The sequence below is a fragment of the Neophocaena asiaeorientalis genome, unplaced genomic scaffold (genome assembly GCF_003031525.2).
Source record: "Neophocaena asiaeorientalis asiaeorientalis breed wild unplaced genomic scaffold, Neophocaena_asiaeorientalis_V1.1 scaffold11, whole genome shotgun sequence".
NCBI classification, from domain to species: Eukaryota; Metazoa; Chordata; class Mammalia; order Artiodactyla; family Phocoenidae; genus Neophocaena; species Neophocaena asiaeorientalis.
Window position 1 is genome coordinate 3338174 of NW_020173124.1, and position 24683 is coordinate 3362856.

Consider the following 24683-nt stretch of genomic DNA (forward strand, 5'->3'; position numbering starts at 1 on the left):
CGAGGTTATACTTATTTGATAAGGGTAGGAGAGGAGAAGGTGAGATACACAGAGATTACCTTTAGCAAACTGAAGTTAGCAAAGGCTTACAGGATGGAGCAGAGGGCAATTCTAATCAGCCCATGACGGTGGCCAGAAGAATGTGACTGGCCTAGATCAATGGTTCTCAGCTGCCTGAAGTGGGAGCTGGGGTTGAGCGTGCAGGTAGATATCGGATGATGAGAAGTAAAATATGTTTTGAAAAAGCATAATTATTATACTCATTGTTTTTTATAATCAAAACTTCAAAAACTGTCACTCCGTGAAATCCCCTTGGGGGTAGGGATGTTCACCCCATTTTAAAAGTTGATGAACCCTAACCTTCAATGTCCTTTCTAGTTGTAAGCTCATTTGAATGACTTTATTTTGTGGACAAGTAAGCTAAAGCTAAAAGAGGTGACATGGTTAATCAGTGTCAGAGCTGGAACTAGACCCTGAGCCTTCTAAATTCCAGGACCGTGTTCATTCCACTGCACCATATATCTGTGATGGTTTCCATTTTACAAATGAAACAATTTGGGCAAGGAGAGATATAGCTGGAAAAGCTCACTATTTGGATCCAGATATTCACTCCCTGTTGTGCTGCTTTCTGTCAGAGACTCCTGTTCTGATAGCCACTGCAGGAAACACGAATTTGTAAAACAGGCAGGCTTTCCACCAAAGTCTCTTATTGGAGCAAATTTTATTTTGACCATACCACACTCCAAATCGTGACCATAATACAACTACAGGAATTCAAAAAGATAAAACTCCAAAGCAATGTGCAGCAGCCACATTCCAAGACCTCCTATCTGTCAACCCAAGTCATATATACATTTACAGCTTTTAAAATTAGCGTCTGTTTCTAATTTCCTATTGGTCTACCGATGTCTTGACTTTTTCCCATTCATTATTTAATTAATTTATCTATTTCCTTGTGTCATTCCCAAGCATACATTTCTCATAAAATTTAAGGACAGTGTTTTGAAAATTAAAGAATATTTTTCCTCAGTAATGTTTTCATAGATATAACTTTTGAGAACAATTTCTTGAGAGATGTTTTAGGAGTTGTATTCTAGGACACATTATCTTCATGGTCTTCCCCCTGGTAGGATGGATAAATGATCTTGCCTTGAGAATTGCAATGAATTCTCTGGTTTCCATATAAAAGATAAATATTCCACTTACAGAAGCTGCAGGAGTAGAGTTCAAGCAGGCCTGAAGTTTAGGCCTGACGGAATGGCATGTCTGGGAGTGATCAGAGGAAAAAGACTGATTCTCACAGGATATGCTAAGCAATGGGAGTGAATTGTTACCAGTTACTTGTGTCTAGCGAGTCTCCTAAGCATTTGCTAGGGGAGGGCAGCTGCAGACTTAACAAACCTTTCCTGAGAAAGGAAAAGAGAGCTTCTTAAGTACTGAATGGGAACCTCACTCCTGTCTGGGGTATCAGTGAGAGCTGGGCAGGGGAGCTTGCCTCTCCAACTGGGAGTGTTGCTGACTCTGGCCCCATGCAGCTGTCTCTGTCTAAGAAGTTGTACTCTTCACCCGCAAAGTGTCTTCTGGTCAGTTACACCACTACCCCTTATGGCAGCCAAGTGACAACTGACCAGAGTGCAGTGTGACATGCGCCTTGCAAATGATGCAATGACTAAGGGTGCTGTGAGCAATTAGGGAGGGAAGGAAAAGGGAAGATATAGGACAAGAAGCACCACTGGGGTTGGGATTTTGCCAAGCGGCGAAAGGGTATGCATGCGCCTACGTGTGGAGGGGCAGAGGAATTTAAGCAATAAATAACACAAGGCATGGATGTGGATAAGTGCACAGATGTACTCAGGAGACGGAAAAGGGAGCTGGAATCCATGAGGGATTAGGCTGGGGTCAGAGTTTAAAGAACCTCATTCGCTGACAGGAAATTTAAGTTCATCGTGCAGAAAAATCTATGAGGCACATTCTTATTGTTATACTATTGTGATTCTCTTCTTGGATGGTCTGGGTTTAGAAAGAACACCAAGAACAGTAGGTGTTTGAATCAAATATCAAAGTGTCCAGAGGCCTGAAGACCAGTCTGAAGCTCTTGTAGGAGTCAAGGTCCCAGAAGGTAAGGGCAAAAACTAGGAAAGAAGCAGTAGCAATGAGGGCGAGGCATGGGATTTACTTCCATGGGATATCTTCTCTGATGTGAAATTACTGAATCACGCAAAGGGTATGGTAACTTATATGGCTCAGGACAAATAACTTACATTGCCATTACCATACATACAGATGTTTCCCCATTAGCTGGCCAGTCTGTTAGGATACGCCTTTACTTTTATTGCTTTGGTCAATGCAACCGCTTTCTCATAAATTCTCTGTATTTACACTTATTTCATTACTGGAAAAATTAAAGATTTTATTCCTAAAATTTGATTTAGCATTTATTTCTTCAGCTATCACTACTTCTATTGTTTATTAGCTGTGTGAGTAAAAGGCCGAGCCTTGTCCTTGGCACAGAGTAAGACTTCAGTAAGTTATGGTACTTATACTCTGTTGAAGCTTTTGCAATCTTTTATCTATAGGATATATTTAAAATCTATATACTTCATTACTTATATGAATATTTTGTTTTGTTAGTTTTATTCCACAGAGGTTATTTATTTTACCCAATTTCTTGTTTTCACTAAAAAATATTATATTTTAAAGCTGGGATAAGTATATTAAATTTTGTTATATAAGTTTGGTGGATGTTAAAATTATATACAAGCTGGGTTTATTTCGGAATTCTCTATTTTTGTCCGTTTTTCTACCATCATGTTTTTGAATTGGTAAAGTACTCTTTTAAAAGAGTACTTTTAACTTCATACATGTTCTGAATCTGGTAGGACATGTTTTCCTTCAATACTCCTTTGTTAGTGATTTCTCTGATACTCTTCCAGTTTATTTCTTTATTTTGTAGGAATTTTAGAACAACTCTGTGAAGATATATAAAGTAATATTTGGGCATCTTAATTGGAATCTTGTTAAATTCATAAATTAATATTAAGAGATACTGTCATTTCTATCTGAGTATTTATTCTTTCCTGTCAGGAGCATATATATCTACTTTTATTTTAATCTTCCCTACTTTCCCATTATATACGGTTGTTTTCTTCAGCAAAGGACTGGGAGACAGAAGACCTCATTCTCAAATCAGATTCCTGGGAAACTGCCTTCCCCAACCATATTCTTGGGAAAGTGATTTTATGCCTATTTCTAAGAATCAGGTAAAGGTGGTTCTCTCTACTGAAAATCGACCTCAGATCCACGTTATTTCAATGGGATGAATATAAATAATTTTCCTCAGCTATAAACAGAGCGTGTTAATGCATGTTTGATTATCTAGTCATTAGATGGCTGTAAGGGTTATGAAATTATGTATTCAAAGTTATCTGAAAATGTTACAATATAAACAAGGGCATGGTATAATAAAATGTAATTTTTACAATGTTTTCCCGGACAGTAAGATTCTAGAGGAAAGGAACCACATTTTCTCCTCTTGCTATCCACAATATGGTGCCAGACCACACTATGAACTCAGTAAATACTTGTATGTTAGGGGAATGAGTAGATAGTGAGACAATTTTTTAAAAAGTTAAAAGGAAAAGGAAAGGTATGGTCTAGAGAGAATGACTTTAATCTTACTGGCACATTTATTTCATCTCATATACAATTGTCTTACAATTCAACATTGATCAATATATTAATAGCTTTCCTTCTGCTGGGCTCCCCCGTAGCAAAATTTTATACCTTTATATTAATGTGATGTAAGTTACTTGTGTTCCTAGAACCTTTCTATTATTTCCCCCTTAGTGTAAGCTGCTCTGCTGAAAATGAGATTGTAGCTGGGAGCTGAGAGAAAAGGGAGATGGGAGGGGAGGGAAATGTTATATAATTATCCTACATTTGACTCCAGAGCAAAGGATCAGGAATATGCCAAGATCACTGTAATAACCATTGTCATGCCAGATACTAACCAGAAGCTTTCCACATACTGTTCTTAACCTCAAATTAAAGGTGAACCAGAAAGACTTCTGTCTGCCAAAAGTGTAGCTCAGGTTTTTACTTTCCTTTGCAATCGTTCTGCTCCCCGCCGCCCATGCCTAAAACTTAAAACTACTTCTCCCACAATGTAGGGAAAGAAGAATCCTGATGTAAGGCTTTGGCTGTTCATAGAAAAAAGTATTTGGCTTAGAGTTATCATTTGTGAGAAATTATTAAGTATACACACACATTCCATTGATTTGATATCTTAAGTATTTGCTTCTTCTTCTTTAAAAAACAAAACAAAACAAAATACCATCTTAAGGGCTAACAATGTGACCTTGCCATGAGAATTGGTCTAAGCTAAAAATGTTTGCATTGAGGAGCTTCTAGGCTTTTTGGTTCATTTGTAACATGGAGTGTGATGGATGCTTTACGTGGCAGAATGACCTTTCAAGTTTCTGGATTAAAAATAATTAAAATAATGGCAAGAATGAACTTTTAAGGTTCAGCATCATTAATGTCCTCTTTTCATCCAAAATTCATTAAAGACTCGTTCCGTATAAACTCTGAAGAGAAGTCCATGAGTCTTATAATAAAATCTGCATAGTAGTTTTGAAAGCAATTCCCTCCCTCCTCCCAAATTATGTAACTGTGCTTGAAATCCTCAATGTAACTCAAAGGAGTAGATAGGGTGGGTGGTTTTATTATTATTATTTCTCTTTCCCATCTTCCCCTTTGTATGGTACAGATGGATTAACTGAGGTTAACCTAGAAAGCTACAGCACCCAGTCCCAAACCTGATCTTCTGACTTTAATTCTTATAAATCAGAGTTTCTCAATTTTGGTACTACTGACATTTTAGGTTGGATACTTCTTTGCTGTGAGGGCCGTCCTGTGCACTGTAGGGTGTTTAGCAGCATCCCTGGCCTCCGCCCACTAGATGCCAGTAGTACCCTCCCCTCCCCACAACAGTTGTACCAACCAAAACGTCTCTGGGCGCTGCCAAATATCCCCTGGTGGTGGAGGGCAAAACTACTCCTAACTGACACTATAAGCTTTCCAAAATGCCATCACCGTAAGTGACAATTAACTCCATTCCCACAGAGAGCAACTCGACTTCATATCGACTCAGCTTAATGGGACACAGTTGCTAGATGTGTCTTCAGACACGAGCTGGGTTGTCTCCAGCAAGAAGGCTGTGGGCAGTACTCTCATATTTGTTAAAAGTTCTTTATTCAACACGGATAGCCTCACCCAGACTAAGGCAGATATCTTGGGTAGGCTTGATTTTCTCTCTGATGGGCCACAGATCATGATGCATGGTGGTCAGAGCTATGGTGGTCAGTAGTGCTTTTCATCAACTATTTCTGCTCTCCTCCATTCTGGGCTCAAAGCAGGCTTGCATTTCCTGGCCGCCCCTTATAGTTGGGCAGTGCCTTGCAACAAGTTCTGGCCAAAGAGTCGAGTGGAACCCTATGTCACTTTTAGGCCAGAACAGTGAATTGCTAACGAAAGGACATCCTAGCTTTCTCTTGCATCTGGCACAGTAACTGGTAATGTTTGTGATGGTGGTTGCTTGGGTCTCTCGATATGCTTGGGACCCTGAGTGACCATACGAATAGAACACTACTGCTCACCTGCAATAAACATAGAGCATGAATAAAAAGTAAGTGTTGAGTGTTTTAAGCCACTGAGATTTTTAAGGCTGCTAGCTTAGCATAATTTAGCTTATTCTGACTGATGTAAGAACTGAAAGATGAGGACAGATTGAAAAATAGATTTAGGTTAAATCAAGGTCATTTATATGAAAACAGAAAATATAATATAAAACCACTTAGAACTTCCTTAAGTCTTAGAGCTCTCTATTTTCATTCACTAACTCTCTAATATTTGGAAATCATTTCAATGTGGTTTTTAATATATCTGATACAGTATGTAAACTATATTATTCTATTACACCAGACTTATTCTTTCATTCATTCAAATAGTATTTATTGAACAGTAAATATATACCAAGTATTATTTGGAATATCTTCCCACTTCATATTGTTTTCGACACCTTTCTTGTGATGAAGACAGATGGCAGAAAGAAGAGGGAGTTCACTTTAATATCTAAGGAGTGATATATTTAGGAAATGAATTTGAGGTTTTGCGGGGGTTCTTTGTTTATTTGTCTTTAAACTTTCCATTTGCAAAGAGCTTATTAGAGAAAATGGAAATGATTTCATATGAGTAGCCAGGAATTTTCCACCATTATCACCTCCTGCTGTCTTACCCGTAAAAGAGGGATGATTTTGTGGATTTCCACATAGAGGAGAATAGCAGAGAGGTGGGCTGGCAAGGTTTGAATTGTGGATTGATAGTTGGATGGATGCGTGATTTCAGGCAAGTGCCTTAACCTCCCTGTTTCTGACTTTTCGCAGCTGCAGTATGATAATCACAAAAGTGCCTAATTCACAGGGCTGTTGTGATGAATAAACAAGGCAATGCACAAAGGGCTTCTAATAGTACCTGGCACATGCTAAGCGCTCTAGGAACTGATGGATAATGCACCGGAGATAGACTACTTCCGTGATGCAAACATCACAGAAGATGTTTGTTTTATTCACCACTTCATCTTAAACATCTAGTTTAGTGCTTGGCATAAAGTAGGTATTTAAAAAATATGTGTTGAACACATACAGAAGTGAGTAGGGATGAGGAGACTGACTCCCAGGTTCTACTCCTAACCTTGCCACTACCTACTGCCTGTCTCGCCCACTGTGCCCAGCTGTGAGAACTTGGAATAGTCACCGTCCTAGATCTAGCATCTCTTTTGTAAAATGGAAGGATCATGCAAAAGAATGATAAACTATGTAGCTATAAACTAGAATCGATAATCAACTACTACACTTTTCAGAAAAAGGATGATAATAACCTTACCGCAACATAATTTGAAAATAATCAACAGTATGAAGACTCTACAAAGTTGCTCTACTGTGGTTTTAACATTTTCAAAAGAAATTTAATGGAGATTGTCTGCTTCATCAAAAAGGGCAGTAATGGGCTTCCCTGGTGGTGCAGTGGTTGAGAGTCCGCCTGCTGATGCAGGGGACACGGGTTCGTGCCCCTGTCTGGGAGGATCCCACATGCTGCGGAGCGGTTGAGCCTGTGAGCCATGGGCGCTGAGCCTGCGCGTCCGGAGCCTGTGCTCCGCAACGGGAGAGGCCACAGCAGTGAGAGGCCCGCGTACCGCAAAAAAAAAAAAAAAAAAAAAAAAGGGGGGGGGCAGTAAAACTCACTAGCACTAATGCCATCACTCAGATATGCTACCTTTCCCTACCAGTTCTGTGTAGAGGGAAGGAGAAAGAAGTTGGTTATAGAGTAATTAATGTACAAACTTGCAACTAGAGTAAGAATAAGTCCTGGAGATCAAAAATACAGCATAGTGATTACAGTCAACAATACTGTATTATATACTTTAAAATTGCTAAGAGACTAGATCTTACATGTTCTCACTGTGAAAAAGAAATAATTATGTGATGTGAGAGAGACCTTAGCTAGAGCTACACTGGTAATCATATTGCAATATGTAAATGTATCAAGTTATCACATTGTACACCTTAAATTTAAATACAATGTTATATGTATAAATCTTACCTCAAGGGAAAAAAATAAGAGTATTTTAATGGTCCTGCTGTCATGTATTAAACCTTTCTTGGTTTTCCAATACATCTAGGCTTGTATGTGAAAGAGCAAAACTTGACTCATAAGGAGTGTAATCAAAGTGGCTCAAGCCTTCAAAGTCTCAGTTTTTCCATCTATCAAATGGATAATAATACCTACGCCTTTGGGATTATCATGAGCAGTATATGAAATAACCTGGCAAAGGACCAAGCAAGAAGCAAACTTTCAATAAATAATAGCAATTAACAGGATAATAATGATTATTATTACAATTATTTACAAGAAAACCACTTCCTCACAAATGTTAACAGTGTTCAGAGTTATCCTTCTGGCTGATACTGCAGTGTATAAGCTGGTTTTAGGGTATGGGTTTTAGATATGCTAGTGGAGCACCTAGAAGAGACAACAGGCAAAGAAATGTATGCCTGCTAGGTAACCCTTTGCGTGAAGTGCTGGATGGTGAGGTGGGGAAAAAAAATTAATGTTTAAACTTAGAGAAGCAGTTGGGTCAGAAAACAAGAAAATGGAAAGGTAGCACAGCATAGTGGTTTAAAGTATTATGTATTGATAGTTATGTGACCTCACTTAATTTCTCTGTGCCTCAGTTTCCCCACCTAAGAAAAATGGAGACAGTAATACTGAATGAGACTGTTAAGAAGAGTTAACATTTATAAATGGCTTAGAACAATGCCTGAAATACAGCAAGTGCTACATTAGTGTTTGTCAAACTAGGACAGTGATACAAATGGCAGAAGTTACACAGAACTGCCTGTGAAGAAACCTTTGGAGTAAAGACTAGCAAGGTGGCCTTCTAGGAGCACAACCTGGAAATCTCCCAGGCTCAGTCATCCAGCCAACAACTTGGGCTCCTCCTATGTGCAAGGTGAAGTTCTGTAGCCTTAAAGAGAATTGATTCACATTTGACGTGACAGAGATGGGCCAGAGGCAAGGGCAGAGAGGAGCTCCAGTTGGGACTGGGAGTAACAGAAGTGTGTACGTAGGTAATATGACCCTTCCTATGGTCTTCCACAGCATTCCCTAATGATCCCACAGCATCCTAGGTACCTGTTAATTATATGTAAGTGTCTCCCCAAGGCAGGGCTCCCTGAGGTGCAGACTGAGTCCTGTACACTGTGAAATCCCCCTTCCACAGTGCTCAGTAAGTATGTGTTGAGGTCGAACCAAAATGAGTAAAAGACTGAGCCTGTAATTACTGAGCACTCAGTTCTTGGGCCCCTAATTGCTCCCCAATCCACTTTCAATCCCCAGTGCTGATCTAAATAGCTCAGTGTTAACGTGTGGGATGGGAGAGCTGTGATCCCAAGGACATGGCCCTTTGAGTAAGAACCTAGTCTTCTTTGTAGTGGAGGCTTAAAATTATCCAACAGTAAAGCTGGCTACAAAGCCTTCTGCTTAGGGATATCCTCCAGCCTCTTTCCTCAGTTCATCCACGAACACCTCAAAACTGGCACAAACAAAATTGAACTCACTAGCTTTGTAAATGAGCTGATTTTTTCTTCCTTCTTTTTTGACAGCCATCCATCTATCAAATTCTTTTCTGTGTTTTCCTTGAGAATGTCTCTCTCCTACAGCCCTCTCACTAATCTCTCTTCCACCACCTCACAGAATCACACTTGGATGACCGCTGCAGAGTCTCACTGCAATTCTGCCTACATATCACTGCAAGATAAATCTTCCTAAAATACACGCTTTATCATATTTCTTTCCAGTTCAAGACCGAGGCTCCCTATTTTTTACCTTTACCTAATCTACTTTGCTCATCCTCCGTACTTTGGCCCTACCCTGCCCATGTATTACTTGCTTATTAAGTTTTGCATGCAGAATCTTCTATTCTACTTAGCGACCTCATAGCACTAATCACTGAAATTGTTCTCTCATTTAAGTACAATATCTAAAATACTTGCTTCTCTATGCTTTGCCCATGTTGTTTCCCCTTTTGGAATATCCTAATCCTTTGGCTATTCAAGTTCTAGCTCTTAAATTAACATTCTACTCTAAGCCACATGTGTCAGTACTAATATATAATTACATTATCCTGTGTTTCCCTCTGTTTCCCGTCCTTATGCAAAAGTGTTCCCTCTTCAAGAAAACTATAAACTGCTTGAGGGCAGGGAGTTTACATTTTTATCTGTTTATTGAACAAATATTTATTGAGTTCCAGCCTTGTACCAGGCACTGCACTAGGCTCTGAGGCACCGTGATGAACAAGATAGTCATAATCTTTGTCCTCCCAGCACCTACATTCTAATGTTTATGTGTATGTGTGTGTGTGGGGGGGGAGTGAGATAACAAATTACACAAAATTATATGATTAGAAACTGAGGGAGGCACCATGAGGTAAAAGTATAGGGTGCCATGAGACCATTGCAAAGCTTCACATTGAAAGAAAATGCCCTTGAGCTGAGAGCAAATGAATAAAATACAAATAGGCAAATGTGCAAAGGTTTAAAGAAGGCTGGAATCTTAGAGGAACTGAGAAAAGTTTGGTGTCCGTAAGTGCAGGGGGCAGAGGATGAGCCATATCAGATGAAGCTACTGAGGTACAAGCTGGGTGTACTTCCTTGTGTTGTACCAGAATCAAAAAGTACTTGCTAACTGAGGGTAAACTTTAAGTGGTCCTTAAGAGTCATAAAGCATGATGACAGAGGTCATTTCTGAACTTTTCTTGTCTGTATATTTGGAGTTTACAAAAAAAGCTGAATACCCAAAGCTTAAAAAATATGAACACCTAAGTGCTTAGGACGGTGGTTGGGATGCTCATCTTACTGACCCAAACATGCCCAGTGAGGATGCAGGGTGAAGGAAATGGCTTGGAACAGGCTCCATGTGGCATTAAGGATGAGAAGACCTGCTGCTATCAGCTTTGGATTTTTGTTTGTTTTCTCAAGTTCAATAAAAAAGACATGGACCAATGACAACTATGATATGTGTCTACTCCACATTACAAGTTTGATGCCAAAATGCTTTACACAGGCCACCTAACAGATGGTAATATATTTCAGCCATTACCAATGTGAGTAGGAATCAAACCAATGACCCCAGAGGTGAGAGGGTGTATATCCAATTACAAATTCCCACTTTCCTTAAGTGTTAAGATGCCTAAAGCAATATATGTTATTTACATTAGGATGCATTGTATAAACTATATTTGATAAAAGAGATGACTTCACGTTCTCAACTTAAATCAAAGAGTGCTTACTTAAGTATTTTTTTAATTGAATCACACTTTAATGCCATCGTATAACCTTTTGGTTAACGGTGCTCATCTTGATTATTCTAACAAAGGGAAACATGGAAATTAATACTTAAGTTGTACAGCTTATGTCATCTATAAAAATACACACAAGAAAATTCAAAAGGAATACCTGGGACATCTGTGAAGGTTTCTCCAAGGACAGATACGTGGAAATTGAGTCCTAAGTCCTTAAGATGCATCAATACCTTAAAAAAACTCTCTGGATCTTTATCATGCTCCCTGGAAATAAAAACACAAAACAAAACTTGTGATATCTTAGGGTATGTGTTAGGAAAAGTGTTTTCACTTCTCATAGTATCAATTCCTCTCATGGTCTACTGTTAGTTAGGAGAGCCTCTGGCATCCAAGCTGAGATCTTCCCTCACCCTTATACTGTAGCATTAGTATTGAGTGTTTTCATGAATCTAATTTCTCTATCATGGATCAAAACCCAGTCCTATTGAAGTCTCAAGGCTCTGCAACCTTTTATTAAAGGAGAATCTGTTTTTTTCACATTTTTTGGTTAGACTATAGAAAGTCTAGCTTATTTTCCTTTCTCCTAAAATGGTTAATTTTCCACTTAACACAGGTTTTTAACGAAAGAAAAGACCAGTCTTCCAAGGACGATTCTCTACTGATCTTGAGAATGTACCAAAGATGCTTTTCATTTCCATGAGTCTGAGTACCTCTCTCTCACATTTACTGAGCCTCTTTGTGTCCACAAGGAACACACAGTTTAGGGAGTGAGATTACACACTCTCTCACTAATCTCTTATTTTTAATAATTGAATGGAGAATTATAAATACATCAAAAGGGGGTAGGCCTGAGTCTAAGTCCGCTGAGTATTAACTTAGGAGTGGAGGTTAGTCAACGCATAAAAGAATAGTAATAAAGATAATTCTTTCATTTAGTAGAAGCTTTGAAAAACATGGATTATTTTTGTTTGTTTAGCTTGTCAGTCTTCTCTGTAATGACAGAATAAGAGGCTAAAGGACACTAAAATTTAAAAAAATCACCAATTCAAGAAATCACACTAAAATGGAATGACTTATTTTTTACATTCTAAGGTGTGAATATTTCAGTATTTCTTGCATTTAATCACACTGTTTTAAATTATCTGATTTCAGACAGATGTGGACCAGATGTCTTCAAAATATTTGCTTTTTTGTTTATAATTCAGAATTTAAACTTATTTTCTATATTTCAGAGAAATAGTTATATATCAGCAATTGAATTTCTCATTTACCAACTAATTATGTAAAATAAATCTGTAAATTGATCAAACTGCTATATGAAATATGAAAATTATATCATTCAGGAAATCTCATGAAAAATGACATCTGCAACCCTAAATGTGTTAATTCACAATTCAGTCAATATTTTCAGTATCAAGAATTAAAACAAATGCATCTTCTGATTAACATTTTAAAACGGCATGTATAATCTCCTGGAATTGTAAAATCTTATAGAATTAGAGTTCTGTAACAATTTATTTTAAGCTCTCAGTTTGATTTGCTTCAAATAATAAAGAATGCAGTGGCAAAATGTTCATTGCTTTTTAAGATGATGGGTATTACACACATGTACCATTGGGAAGTTTTGGGGTAATTCTCACATATACTACTGCTGTGGGCAAGAAAAAAGACTCAAAACAGCTTAAAGTAAAGGATACACCATATGTTATCTTCAACCATATCAATCAAACAGCTGCCACCTGACCTGTAGTATATGTTACTTTACTCTGAATCTCTTGGAAATACGTAGATGAAAAGAATGGAAACAATATAACATAATATATTTTAAGGAGGGAGTAACACTACAGGGAAATCTAGCCACTCAATTCTCTAAATTTTTCATTTTGAGTTCCAAAAATTTTGGCTATGGGTCTCTGAGAGAATATCTATTCTAAATATTTCCTGCTGCTTGTTTGTTGGTTGGTTGGTTTGTTTTGTATTAAAGTAAAAGTAGATGTGGTTTGGGCTTGGAAGGAGGTTTAATTGGGTAGAAGCTGTAGTTCTTAAAAGATTCCAATGTGAATATTTTCAAAGCAGCAGGCTTCATGAACCTATATTTTCAGTGTTTCTATACAAGATAAATGCATGACAATCCTACTATATTCTTAAGATATTTTTTATAGGTAGACAAAAACTCTCATATTCAATAGTCACTTTGCATAAGAACACAAAAGAGATTTGCATGAATCCCCTCTCTTTTTGTTTAAACTATAATATATGGATGAATGTAAGGTGAGATTCTTCTTCCATATAATTATCCCTCAGAAAAAGAGGCATCTTATCTAAAGTCCTTATAAAGTCTCTCATAATACCAGGCACTCTCTCAATTACTTTATTTTGAATAAAGTACAGTTTAGGAAAATAGCATTAACCTGAGACGCCAACTGATGAGAATTTTGGATAGTTTTAGCAGTCATTCGCTTGATGGGACCGGTAAAAACAGAAGCCAAGGGATTTAATACTGAGTTAGTAATTATTTTGGGAGACACGACCTAAAAATTCAAAGTGTTTTTGAAAACAAGTATTTTAAAGATCACTAAAAAAGGTAATAGAGTAAGTGGTTACTGGAGACTATGAGTAGTAAGTGGGTTTTTATAGCCAGAGAAAAGATTTCCAGTGATGGCATCATACGGTTTCACAAACTTGCACCCCAAACTGCTTAGACTGAATTCCAGATGACAGGTGGCAGAAACATGCCAGCTGCCTGAAAAGGTGGTACCATTCTGGTGTCAAGAATGCATGGGAGGGCTTCCCTGGTGGCGCAGTGATTGAGAGTCCGCCTGCCGATGCAGGGGACACGGGTTTGCGCCCCAGTCCGGGAAGATCCCACATGCCGCGGAGCGGCTGGGCCCATGAGCCATGGCCGCTGAGCCTGTGCGTCCAGAGCCTGTGCTCTGCAACGGGAGAGGCCACAACAGTGAGAGGCCCAGGTACCGCAAAAAAAAAAAAAAAAAGAATGCGTGGGAGAGGGAGTTAGACTAAAACTACATCATAAACTATAAGGTTGAGAAAAGAGCAATACCTCTAAAAATATTCTACATGATATATGCTTTAAAGTATTATCTATGTCTAAATTAGTAGATTACATATTATAAGTAGACACTTGGCCAGTTCATCCATGCCCCTCAAAGTTTACATAGTCAATTTAGCTGAAAACTTTTCTCGGTTTTCTCTTTAGACAAATGGGAAATTGCCTACTATTCAGAGAAGCATTAAAGATGTGCACAGATATCCAGCCCAGCCATATATCAAGGCACGGATATAGCAATGACAGAGCTCAATATATTTTGTCAAGAGAGGGACTCACTGCAGATATCCAATGGATCATCCATGGATCTTATCCTAGCGCCCATAATATTAATGGACCCATTTAGCAGAGAATGTGAATCTGTCTTAAATTCCTTTCTAAGAAATCTAATGTGAAGTTCTCATACTTATGATTTTAGAATGAAGCATGAAACATAGGATGAGGTATTTTAAAATAACATATTGGGCTTCCCTGATGGCGCAGTGGTTAAGATTCTGCCTGCCAATGCAGGGGACACGGGTTCGAACGCTGGTCTGGGAAGATCCTACATGCCGCGGAACAACTAAGCCCATGTGCCACAACTACTGAGCCTGTGCTCTAGAGCCCGTGAGCCACAACTACTGAGCCCACGTGCCACACTACTGAAGCCCACGCGCTTAGAGCCTGGGCTCTGAAACAAGAGAAGCCACCGCAATGGGAAGCCCACGCACTGCAAGAAGAGTAGCCCCCAAGCGCTGCAACTAGAGAGCCCACGTGCAGCAATGAAGACCCAACGTAGCCAAAAATAAATAAATAAAAATTTAAAAATAAAAATAACATATCGAGTGCCCCTTTTTGTCAACAGCTATCAGGATTAAACACACATTTAATGGTATCGTCAATTCTTTATAATCACATTTGTAGACTTACGGGCTCCTAAACTCTCCTGTGCTCATCGATTCTGGTAGGGATGTAAATTGCAACAATATTTTAGAGGGCAATTTGGTAATGTACATAATAAGCCTTAAATTGTATGTAACTTTTTCCACAGTAATTCCGATTTAGAAAAGTTACCCTATGAAATAATTAAAGAGGTGCACAGAAATTCAGCCAGAGTATGTTCATTACAGCATTGTTTATAATAGCAACCATCTGTAAACAACGTAATGGGATGATAAAGAAATATACTTTGACACATACATATGATATAATACCCTGCAGCCATGAAATAATTTTGTAGAAGTATATTTTTGGCATGGAAATATATTCAAGAAATACTGTTAAGTAAAAGGGAGGTGACAGAGCAATACATATTTTATGATCTATTTTTGTAAGACAAATGGACGTTTGTGCCTAGAAAAAAAGGTTGGGGTGAAGTATACCAAAATGTTAACAGGGTTTATCTGTAGGGGCTACATTATAAATGTTTCTCTTTTTTTTTTTACATGTTTTCTATCATTCCTTTAATAAATATTTTTTATGTCAATCATTTTAATGCTTTAAGGAACCACCTCTAACATTCTGCCATAAAATTGTATTCATAAGGATTTTTGCTTAACTCTGTAGCATTTTTAGTATTTATAGTGGCATAATTCCTCATTTCCTGTGACACTTCTAGATTTGACAGCTGCCCATCAAGCAAACTTGATTCGTCATAAAACATTCTAGAAGATGAGTCAGAGTCCAAGTCTCCCAACAATTCCCACATTCTTGATTAGGTAAGAATGAAACAGTCTGGCTGGGAACTCATTCCTGTGCAGCCCAACTATGGCAGAAGAGACCAGAACAGAATATTTCAGGCTTACTGGAAGCAGCAGATATAGCAAGAACAGCTTTTATTCCCAAATATTATTCAGAACATTTGAAAAGCATAAACTGTTTCCATGTGTTTTTTCTTCCTGTATCTGTTCTCTCTCTGTCGCCTTTCCCGTTTAGTGTTTTAGAGCTAAATTTCTTCTTATTCCTCACTTAACATTCATTCAGTAAATATTTATTGAGGATTTCTAAGTTTCTCCATACTTGTCACTTATACTCAACTGTTATCCTTTCCTGTTTTCCCACATAACTTTATACTTATTGAATGCAATCACTTTGATCTAGTTCCTTGCCTTGCCTGGGCAGAAACCTGGCTCTTTTCAGATGCCGTAACTTTCCCAGCAGCATGTCACTCTGGATTGAGAGGTCCATGAGGGAAAGATAAATGATGCCTGCTTTATTCACTACTAAGTACCCAGTGCCTTGCGAGTGGAAGACATTCCTTGTGTTCATCAATATTCGGTTCTTCTTTTTTTCTGGGCACACGAAAGACTCCACGTTCATCCCCTTGAAGTAGGAGAGGCCACAGGGTAGTTCTGACCAATGGATTGCAAGCTGATTGATGTGTGTCACTTCCAGGTAGAAATTTCTAAGAGCAGTTCTGGACAGCACTTTCTCTGTTGTAGTGATCCTTGCAGAGGTCTTGTATTAAGATGGTTAGGTTAAAAGAGTGAAGTGGTCTGGACTGCTACATGGAGAAGAGTCGCCCAATAAAGCCATCTAAACATGCAGCAGACTTTGAGTTGGTGAGAGAATTAAACTTCTGTTGTGTTTAAGCAATTGAGATTAGGGGGTCTTTATTACTACAGCATAAGGTGGACTACGCTGACTAATACATTATCTGTGGCATAAAATTAGCTGCTCTAAAAATATTTGTTGAATGAATAAAGGTGTAGGAAAAATAAATTACATTTATAGAGCTCCTGCTATGTGCAGGATCCCATACTAGGCACCTAACCATAATCCTAATTAAGGCTCTCAACCAAGTGGTCACAGAAATATAACTATTCTTTCATTTAAGATCACACAGAAGAGACTGAGTCTGCATTTGAAATCAGGTCTCATCACTCTAAAGTCATATTCTTTCTTCTGTACAGTCTTTGACTTTCCCATTTCTTTCTTCCTACATATAATGAGAAGAAAAAGAGAGCTGGTACCTTCAGTCCATGGTTTTGTTTCCAGACCATCAAGTGATGGACATTTCTTAGATTGCTACTTGAGGTTAAAACCCATTGGATAAGAGATGGCAATAAGAATAACGGGAAGTAATATGGAATTACATGATCTCTCAACACCATGGTTTCAAATTTCTTCACCCTTTCTGATACCCTGCTAACCTCCATCTTTGCTGCCTCATTATGAAGTACCATGTTACTTCCAAATTCAGTGATGTGTTCTTTATTCCAGAACATAAGGCTTCTATTTACCAGCTTGTGTTAGTCGTTATGATCACTTACTTCTCTACTATCCTTTCTTGGACCATAAACTCTTCACTTCCCTCTGTATGCCTGACAACAATGAACAGTTTGGGTTTCCTGCCACAGGCGCTGCTTCTGCCTTTAAAATGGTGCTTCGAATAGAATTCAACCCATAGTCTTATGAGCCATCAACTCAGCCTCTCCTCCATCTGATACTACCAGTGCCTGTCTTTCTGTAACTCCACCAGCCCTCCCCACCATCATTTCCTTACAGGTGACTAAAACCAAGAATACCCACTGTGGCTTTCTCTGAATGTTGCTCATACTGCATTCTGCCCTTCAACTTTACTTTCAGAGAGAGAGTGAAGGGTACAGTTCGGAGACAAGTGGCTCTGCCACTGATCAGCAGTATGACTCTTTGTATGTGATATAACCTCACATAGCCTCAGCTTCTTCACAGTTAGAATGGGGTAATGATAATACCTACATTTAAAATGTTAGTTGTTAGACATATATACACTAACTAATACGTATAAAATAGATAACTAATGAGAACCTGCTCTATAGCACAGGGAACTCTGCTTCACTTTGCTGTACAGCAGAAACTAACACAACATTGTAAAACAACTATATATGTGTTTATTGTAAAACACAATAAACTCTCATTCGCTTCATCTTTGGTATTTGTGGTATTTTAATATTTTAGAAATGTTAACCAATTTATTCCATTTCCCTTCTACCTGAACACATTCAAGAAACTAAGATGTTTTATGTTCGTTGCTTCAAGGAAGGCTTGAGACACGGGAAAAGCCCCCCCAACCTCTACCAAAAAAAAGGGGCAGTCTTCTTTGTTGGTCACAGAAGCAAAAGCCCTTGTAGAAATGGTAAGGACTTCAGATAGGTACAAGTACTTAAGCAAAATGCTATGTGACAGTAGCACACACCCTCCCACAACGTGTCACTGTTCTACCTCTAGACAAGAAACAAGGAGGACTGATGGGGGAGAGTTGAGGAAAACAGAACTATGAGAGTCCCTGAGGCCATGAACTACACTTCCTGGGTTAGAAGCCGAGGAAGAAGCATGACCCCGGAGACTGAATGTCTGAGGGTATGTATCTGGGCACACAGTACTAGGGACATTCGTGAGAGATTCCTGAGACATGGTAGGCATAAATGTGGAACCATGGTTTCCTTGAGTGTCATGGAGGAGTCACAGGGTTGCTGGCAGACCGATAAAAGCAAAGGATCCCTCAGCAGTGGCCTGGGAGGAATGAGGACCAGGAAAATGGAAGACAGAGAATCTTGAACGGCTTGAGCTTTCCATCACCGTATTGAAATGGGCCATTGCACAGAAATTAAGTCATAGAAAAATAAAATTCTAATTTATGCATATCAGTGTTTCATGCCATCTGCACATTCATATTCTCATCTTTCCTTTTAATAGCAGAGGGAGAGATGTCTGCCTTTCCAAATTCAAAGTCCATTAGAGCTCTAGATCTTCTACCTTGTCTCTTTGAGAAATCTGCGTTCTCATGGTCAGTTCCCTTCCTAAAGCCTGTGATCCTATCCCCTCCTCCACAATTTCTTCATGTATGTCTTAGGCACTTTTAAGTTATCCTTTTTACCTGACACCATTTATCAATGACAATAGTTCCAATAATATACTATTTCTAGGTGACTTTTCATAGATCCTTTCATCTTAGAATATTAGCTATATCCCTCCTTTCTTACCTCCTGTATCTTTCCTACAACTTGCCTCCCATTCTTTAATTCTGTTGGGTGAAAATGCTCTCTAACAATACTAATTCTCACCTATGCCCCCCTTCATTCTCATCTTCTTGTATTTTCTCCTACATTTGACAACACTGACCATCTTCTGCTTTCTTAGAAGCAATCCTTGCTTAGTTTCCAAATAGTGTATTTAGACTACAATCTAATGACCTAATGACCAATTACATCTTCCCACTCATTTCATCCAGCAGGCCACCCAGTGAAAACGATATTCAATGAATCATTTTTCCCACTAGGTCTCACAACATGATCTCCTTTTAAATCTCCCCACTGCTAAAAGCTTAGACCCCCCAGGTTGTTTCTCTTCAACAATGATTCCCACTCTTCCCAGATATTGTATACAGTAATCTCACTCAGCTCTCTAATTTGTCAATGAGCTCTTTCGCTACAACTTTCGCCAGGAAGCCAATAGAAACCCATGACTCATATAACTGGTAGGCCACGAAGTGTCTCAATTAGGATGAATGGGGTCTTCCCCACTCTTAGGATGTTACTTAGGCAGCAGTTACTGTTGCACATACTTTTAAAGCATCACAATGTATGTAATTACTTCTTCTCAGACCTGGGAGGCTCTATGAACTGAGCTCTTTCCCCAGTTCATTACTAAGTCCTTCTGTTTCTTTCTGTAATAAAGTTTCTCCTTGTCAGATGTGGTGATCTGGGCTGTAACTGGAAACTGACAAATCATTTAGATTTTCTTTTGTATTATAACATTTCCCTCCAAGAGATGTGTAGAAAATACATTCAAAACTGCTTGCTGGTTATCCTGAGAACTACTCCTCTTAGTCCATCTCCTAGAGTGAGAAATTTGTCTAAGGGAGAAGCCTAGGAAATTCTTTGACATCACTGAGAATTGTTGTGTTTTTACTTCTCGTATAGGAAGATGCATGATTTTTGTTTCCTGTTTTACCCTGACTGCCAGGAAGCTTACAGTCAGGTTTTCCCATGCTTAATCTCAGCATCTGTCAGATGGAAATAACAGTACCGAGAATACAAGAATAGAAATTTAAAAACTCACTGGATGGGCTCAATAGTAGAAAGGATATTGCAGAGAATAGAATCAGTGTTCTTGAGGTGAACAGAATTTACTCACTGTGAACAAGAGAGAAAATAGACAAAAATATAAAATAAGAAAGAACTGAACCTCAGGGACCTCTGGGACAGGAACAGAAGACTCAACATTTTGTAACATCGCAGTTCCAGGAGGGGACTCTGTATGATTTCTTACAACTGTATGTGAATCTACAATTATTCCAATACAAATTTCAATGAAGAAAATGCATGCTCAATGTAATAAAATAAAAATAATTCTGAAATATATGAAGTATGCACTGAGAGCCCCTATTTCTTACCCTTCCTGATTCTACTCCTCATATGTAACCACTACTAACAACTGTTTGGTGAGTAGGCCTCCTGATCTATTTCTATGCACATGCACAAATATATATTTGTGTGAGCGTATTTTTATACACTTTCCTTACTTTATAAATACGAGATCATTATCAGTCATTCTGCACTTTCCATTTTCATTAAATACATCATAGACATCTATCTACATCAGTGCATATAGATATCTCATTTAATAATGTTTACCTAATATTTCACAATTTAAAGTAAATCCTCCTACTACTGGACATTTAAGTTGGTTCCAACTTACTGATGTTTCAAACAATACTTAAAGTGACATCTGGTTCTTTTTATAACATTCAAAGTTCTCTTTTGTAGAATCCTTATTCATTCTTGTTTTTTCCTCCTACCCTGCAAATGTAGCCATCTCAAATCTCTAACAAAGATCTATTTCCCCTGTCCTACAATGTTTACCTGCCTTTTGGAACTATCCCACTTTCAAAGAGTCACCTACGCACTCTATGTTGTAAGTTCCATGAGGGCAGAGCTCATGCCTTTGTTTACCCTGTATTCTCCATGTGTAGAATTAGGCCTGGCATACAGTTTAAAAAGTTATTATTCTGAACTGACACTCCAAATCTAGCTCACCTCTCAAGAATCTAATCTTTTTATCCCCACCTATTATAAATTATTTTTTTACTATTTATATAATGAGGTGAATACACAGAGTCTTCACTTGGCTCTTCCAATGACAACTCATCTATAATACTTAAAAACTAAGCTGTTGCCTTGTCGAACACAGCATTAATGACCTAGCTTCTCTCTGGTACTGACATATCCTCATCCTCCCAATATTCCAGGACTCAAGCCTGACACATTCTGAACACAAGGAGGCTGCTTCTAAGTTGTCCTGCTAATAAACTCATTACCAGCCTTACTATTTTCTCCTACATAATTTAAGATTGCTTGATAATTTCCATTTCTATAGTACAATGTTATCCCCTCATACCCTGACAACACCACTGAGCTTCAGACTCTCCCTCTGCCAATTCAGCTTCCAGCAAAACTCTTACATTATCCTCTTCTATGTGATTTTCCTTATATATTTCTTCTCTGAAATGCATACTAAAAACCCACTAAATTGAAATTAAGCCACCCTATCCAACATTCAAATATTTCAATCAACTCATTCCCTCAAATGAGTGTTGATGCTCATATTCATTCTCATCCTCTTCCTGTCTCTGTGCTGTTTTCCATCCACAGCTCTTGTGTCTATAATTCCTGAGTCTGGGACACACTCTCCCCTCCTCTTGGCCACTCTTTGCCCATTGCCTCTTTCACTAATTTTGAGTTTATTGTTACTAGTAGTCATCCCTGTGAAATCCCATCTCACTCTGAATCCCTGCAAGAACATTCTCAAGTTACTGATGATTCCATGAATGTGTTCTTTTACATTATTTCATATTTATTTGTATGTTGTCCTCTTATAATTCATCCGAAATCCCTACCACAACAGTGAAATCCTTTGACTCCAGAAGTTGGTGGGCACTCAAAATATGATTTTGGAGTGAGTGAATAATAGCTCTGTCGTGGCTGAACAGAGACAGTTATATTTTTTAGATTACAGTAGGATAGGTCTATGAAATGACATGAAGGATCATGTTTTTTTTTTTTTAATGGACAATTAAACATGGCCTGGATTATTAGATGCCTTTCATCCAAATGAATTTCAATTCTTAATAACAGGTTTTCATATTCAGTTGTGGACATTTTGTCACATCTAGAAATGACAAGGTCTTCAATCATATGGGAAAGAATCTTAATTTGAAGAGAAAATTCTGCTCCAAAACTTCCTTCTGATTTAAAAAAATGTTAAAGTAGAAATGGGCAGAGTGACTCATAAAAAATCCTTTCAATGGGAAGAAAAATGCTAGAATTCTGTTCATTTTATGTATTTCATCTTATTTCTAGACCCAAATGAGACTGCAGTGTTTTTTTGGCTGACACAGAGATCTCCTAGAAGAGACATCTCCCTTACTAAGCAGCAACTGCTAAGCATACCAGATTGTCATGGCAATGACTGTGGAAAAGGAGGAACATAGTATGGGATGTCTGTTCTATAAAGACCTGCTCAAAATGACGTGTTCTTGTTACTACATATGTTGCATTTTTTCATTTTATAAACAGTATTAATTATGTATCTCCTCTCTTCTCCTACATTCTCGTAAATGAAATAAACCTGTATTATTCTACTTAGTCCCTTTCACAAAAACATAAAAGAAAAAAGTTCATCCCCAAATTTCATTACCCAGTCTTTTTGGCTTATTATTTAAAGGTATTAAGAACTACTCACATTAGGTACCAAAGATAGACTAATCATTCATATGGAAAAGGATAAAAGATTTTGAATATTGTAATAGCATCACATGCTATAAATTAACTATAATGCTCAAGAAATGGTTCTTCAGAATGAGAAGCCTCATGAACCAAAGTCTTAATTAATTAAATCTACTTATTACTAGGAGGTATCAGGAAAATTTATTTCTGGTAAAGAATGGATAACAAAGAAGAGTCGAGTATGTTAGATAGTGTATTTGGTGAGAGATCTTTTTGACTAAATAGTTTGCTTTAGAGGTGTATGTAAACCCCCCAAAAAAGAAGATGCTTATTGAAAGCTAATAATAATCAATTCATCTATAACTATAGTTCTAATGGTATGTTTTATCAGAATAAATGATGTAAAATAGTTTAAGTTTACATGGACGATACAGCCTAGTGAAAGGAGGGTTAAAATCCTAGTTCTGACATTTAGTAGCTGTAATCCAGGGCAAATTACTAAACCTGTCTGAGATTTAATTTCCTCATCTGTAACAATCTGGCTAATAACACTCAGTTCAAAGAGCTGTTGAGGGGATTAACTGAGATGATGTATATGAAACAATTTTCAGTGCCTGGCAAACAGAAAATACACAATAAAGGATGGTGGTTGTTATAATTATTGTAATAATAATTATTGTAATCATCATTGTTTTATTCTTCATTTACAGAACTGGGAATTTAAGAATATTCTATTGAGCTTGATAGCCACCATAATTGGGCAAAAAATAAAGTTTGCTATACTTTACAATCAGTTAATTTATAGTATAAGTGGAATGTGCCATTATTGAGCTTTTCATAGAGTTACAAACATGATTTAAAGCAGTTTGTGTTTGTGTATAAAGGCACACATGTCCTTAACTGAATTTTTCTTCTCAGACTGTATCCCTAATTCTGTCAAGTGCCACCATTAATCTCATCACCCAATCCACAATTAGCCCAGACACCCTCACGTCAACAATCAATTCCCGAACCAACTCCTTATTACCACCCAAGTATGTTTCTCCTTTCTTTTTTTCTTTCTTTTTTTTTTTTCCAGTACGTGGGCCTCTCACTGTCGTGGCCTCTCCTGTTGCGGAGCACAGGCTCCGGACGCGCAGGCTCAGCGGCCATGGCTCACGGGCCCAGCCGCTCCGCGGCATGTGGGATCTTCCCGGACCGGGGCACGAACCCGTGTCCCCTGCATCGGCAGGCGGACTCTCAACCACTGCGCCACCAGGGAAGCCCTCTCCTTTCTTGATAGAGTTCAGATGCTCATCATTCCTTCCAAGAACTATTATAACATCATATCAAATCACTTTCCTAAATAATTACAACTGAGATCAGGGGAGTCAATTGCCATTCCCCCCCTTCTCCACTTGGACATTACCCAAAGGCAACAAGGAGAACTGGAAATAGAGTGCAAATGTAATCTTCCACAACAATAAGACATCAACTCCCCGAACCACACAATAGATGGAGAAGCTGCCAAAAATAATGAGGATCAAAAAGGCGGACAGGTGGAAGTGAAATGGAGGATATCCTCTGATTCTCAGGGACAGCTGGCAGAAGGCGCTTCTCCAAGGTGAAGAGTGTGCTGTGAGTGCAAGACCAAAATCCCTCCTTAGCAAAACGTCAACAGGGCTTGTGGGCTGCTGGTGCTAAGGGTTTCCTGAGCCTGGTTCAGTCTTGAGAAGCAGAGGATAAAGTGCTAAGTAAGAGATGAGACAGAGAAGGCATTTTTGCAAGAAGTAGTCTGTTTGACAATCATCTTTTCTGGGAGGATTACAGAAATACATTGGCTGGTACATGAAACAATTTTTTTCCTGACATTCATTTTTTATGTATTAGAATGGCACTGGAAGTTGAATTTCCCATGAACATCCTAAAATAAAGGTAATCTTTTAAAAAGGTAACATTAAAAAACCTGTTTCCCGGGCTTCCCTGGTGGCGTAGTGGTTGAGAGTCCGCCTGCCGATGCAGGGGACACGGG

The 24683-nt window shown here is 38.3% G+C and overlaps 1 protein-coding gene across 9 annotated transcripts in view; it reads right to left on the reverse strand.

The window, feature by feature from the left end:
* QTMAN (queuosine-tRNA mannosyltransferase) overlaps positions 1 to 24683 on the reverse strand; it is a 357381-nt gene that overhangs the window by 68309 nt on the left and 264389 nt on the right. For all 9 annotated transcript variants that reach the window (XR_003003173.1, XM_024744092.1, XM_024744100.1 and 6 more), the window contains exon 6: positions 11073 to 11182. Coding sequence is in view for 8 of the 9 variants with exons in the window: in XM_024744092.1 (XP_024599860.1) it covers positions 11073 to 11182 (110 nt within the window). In the remaining variant the exon portion in view is untranslated. The remainder of the gene's footprint in view (positions 1 to 11072; positions 11183 to 24683) is intronic.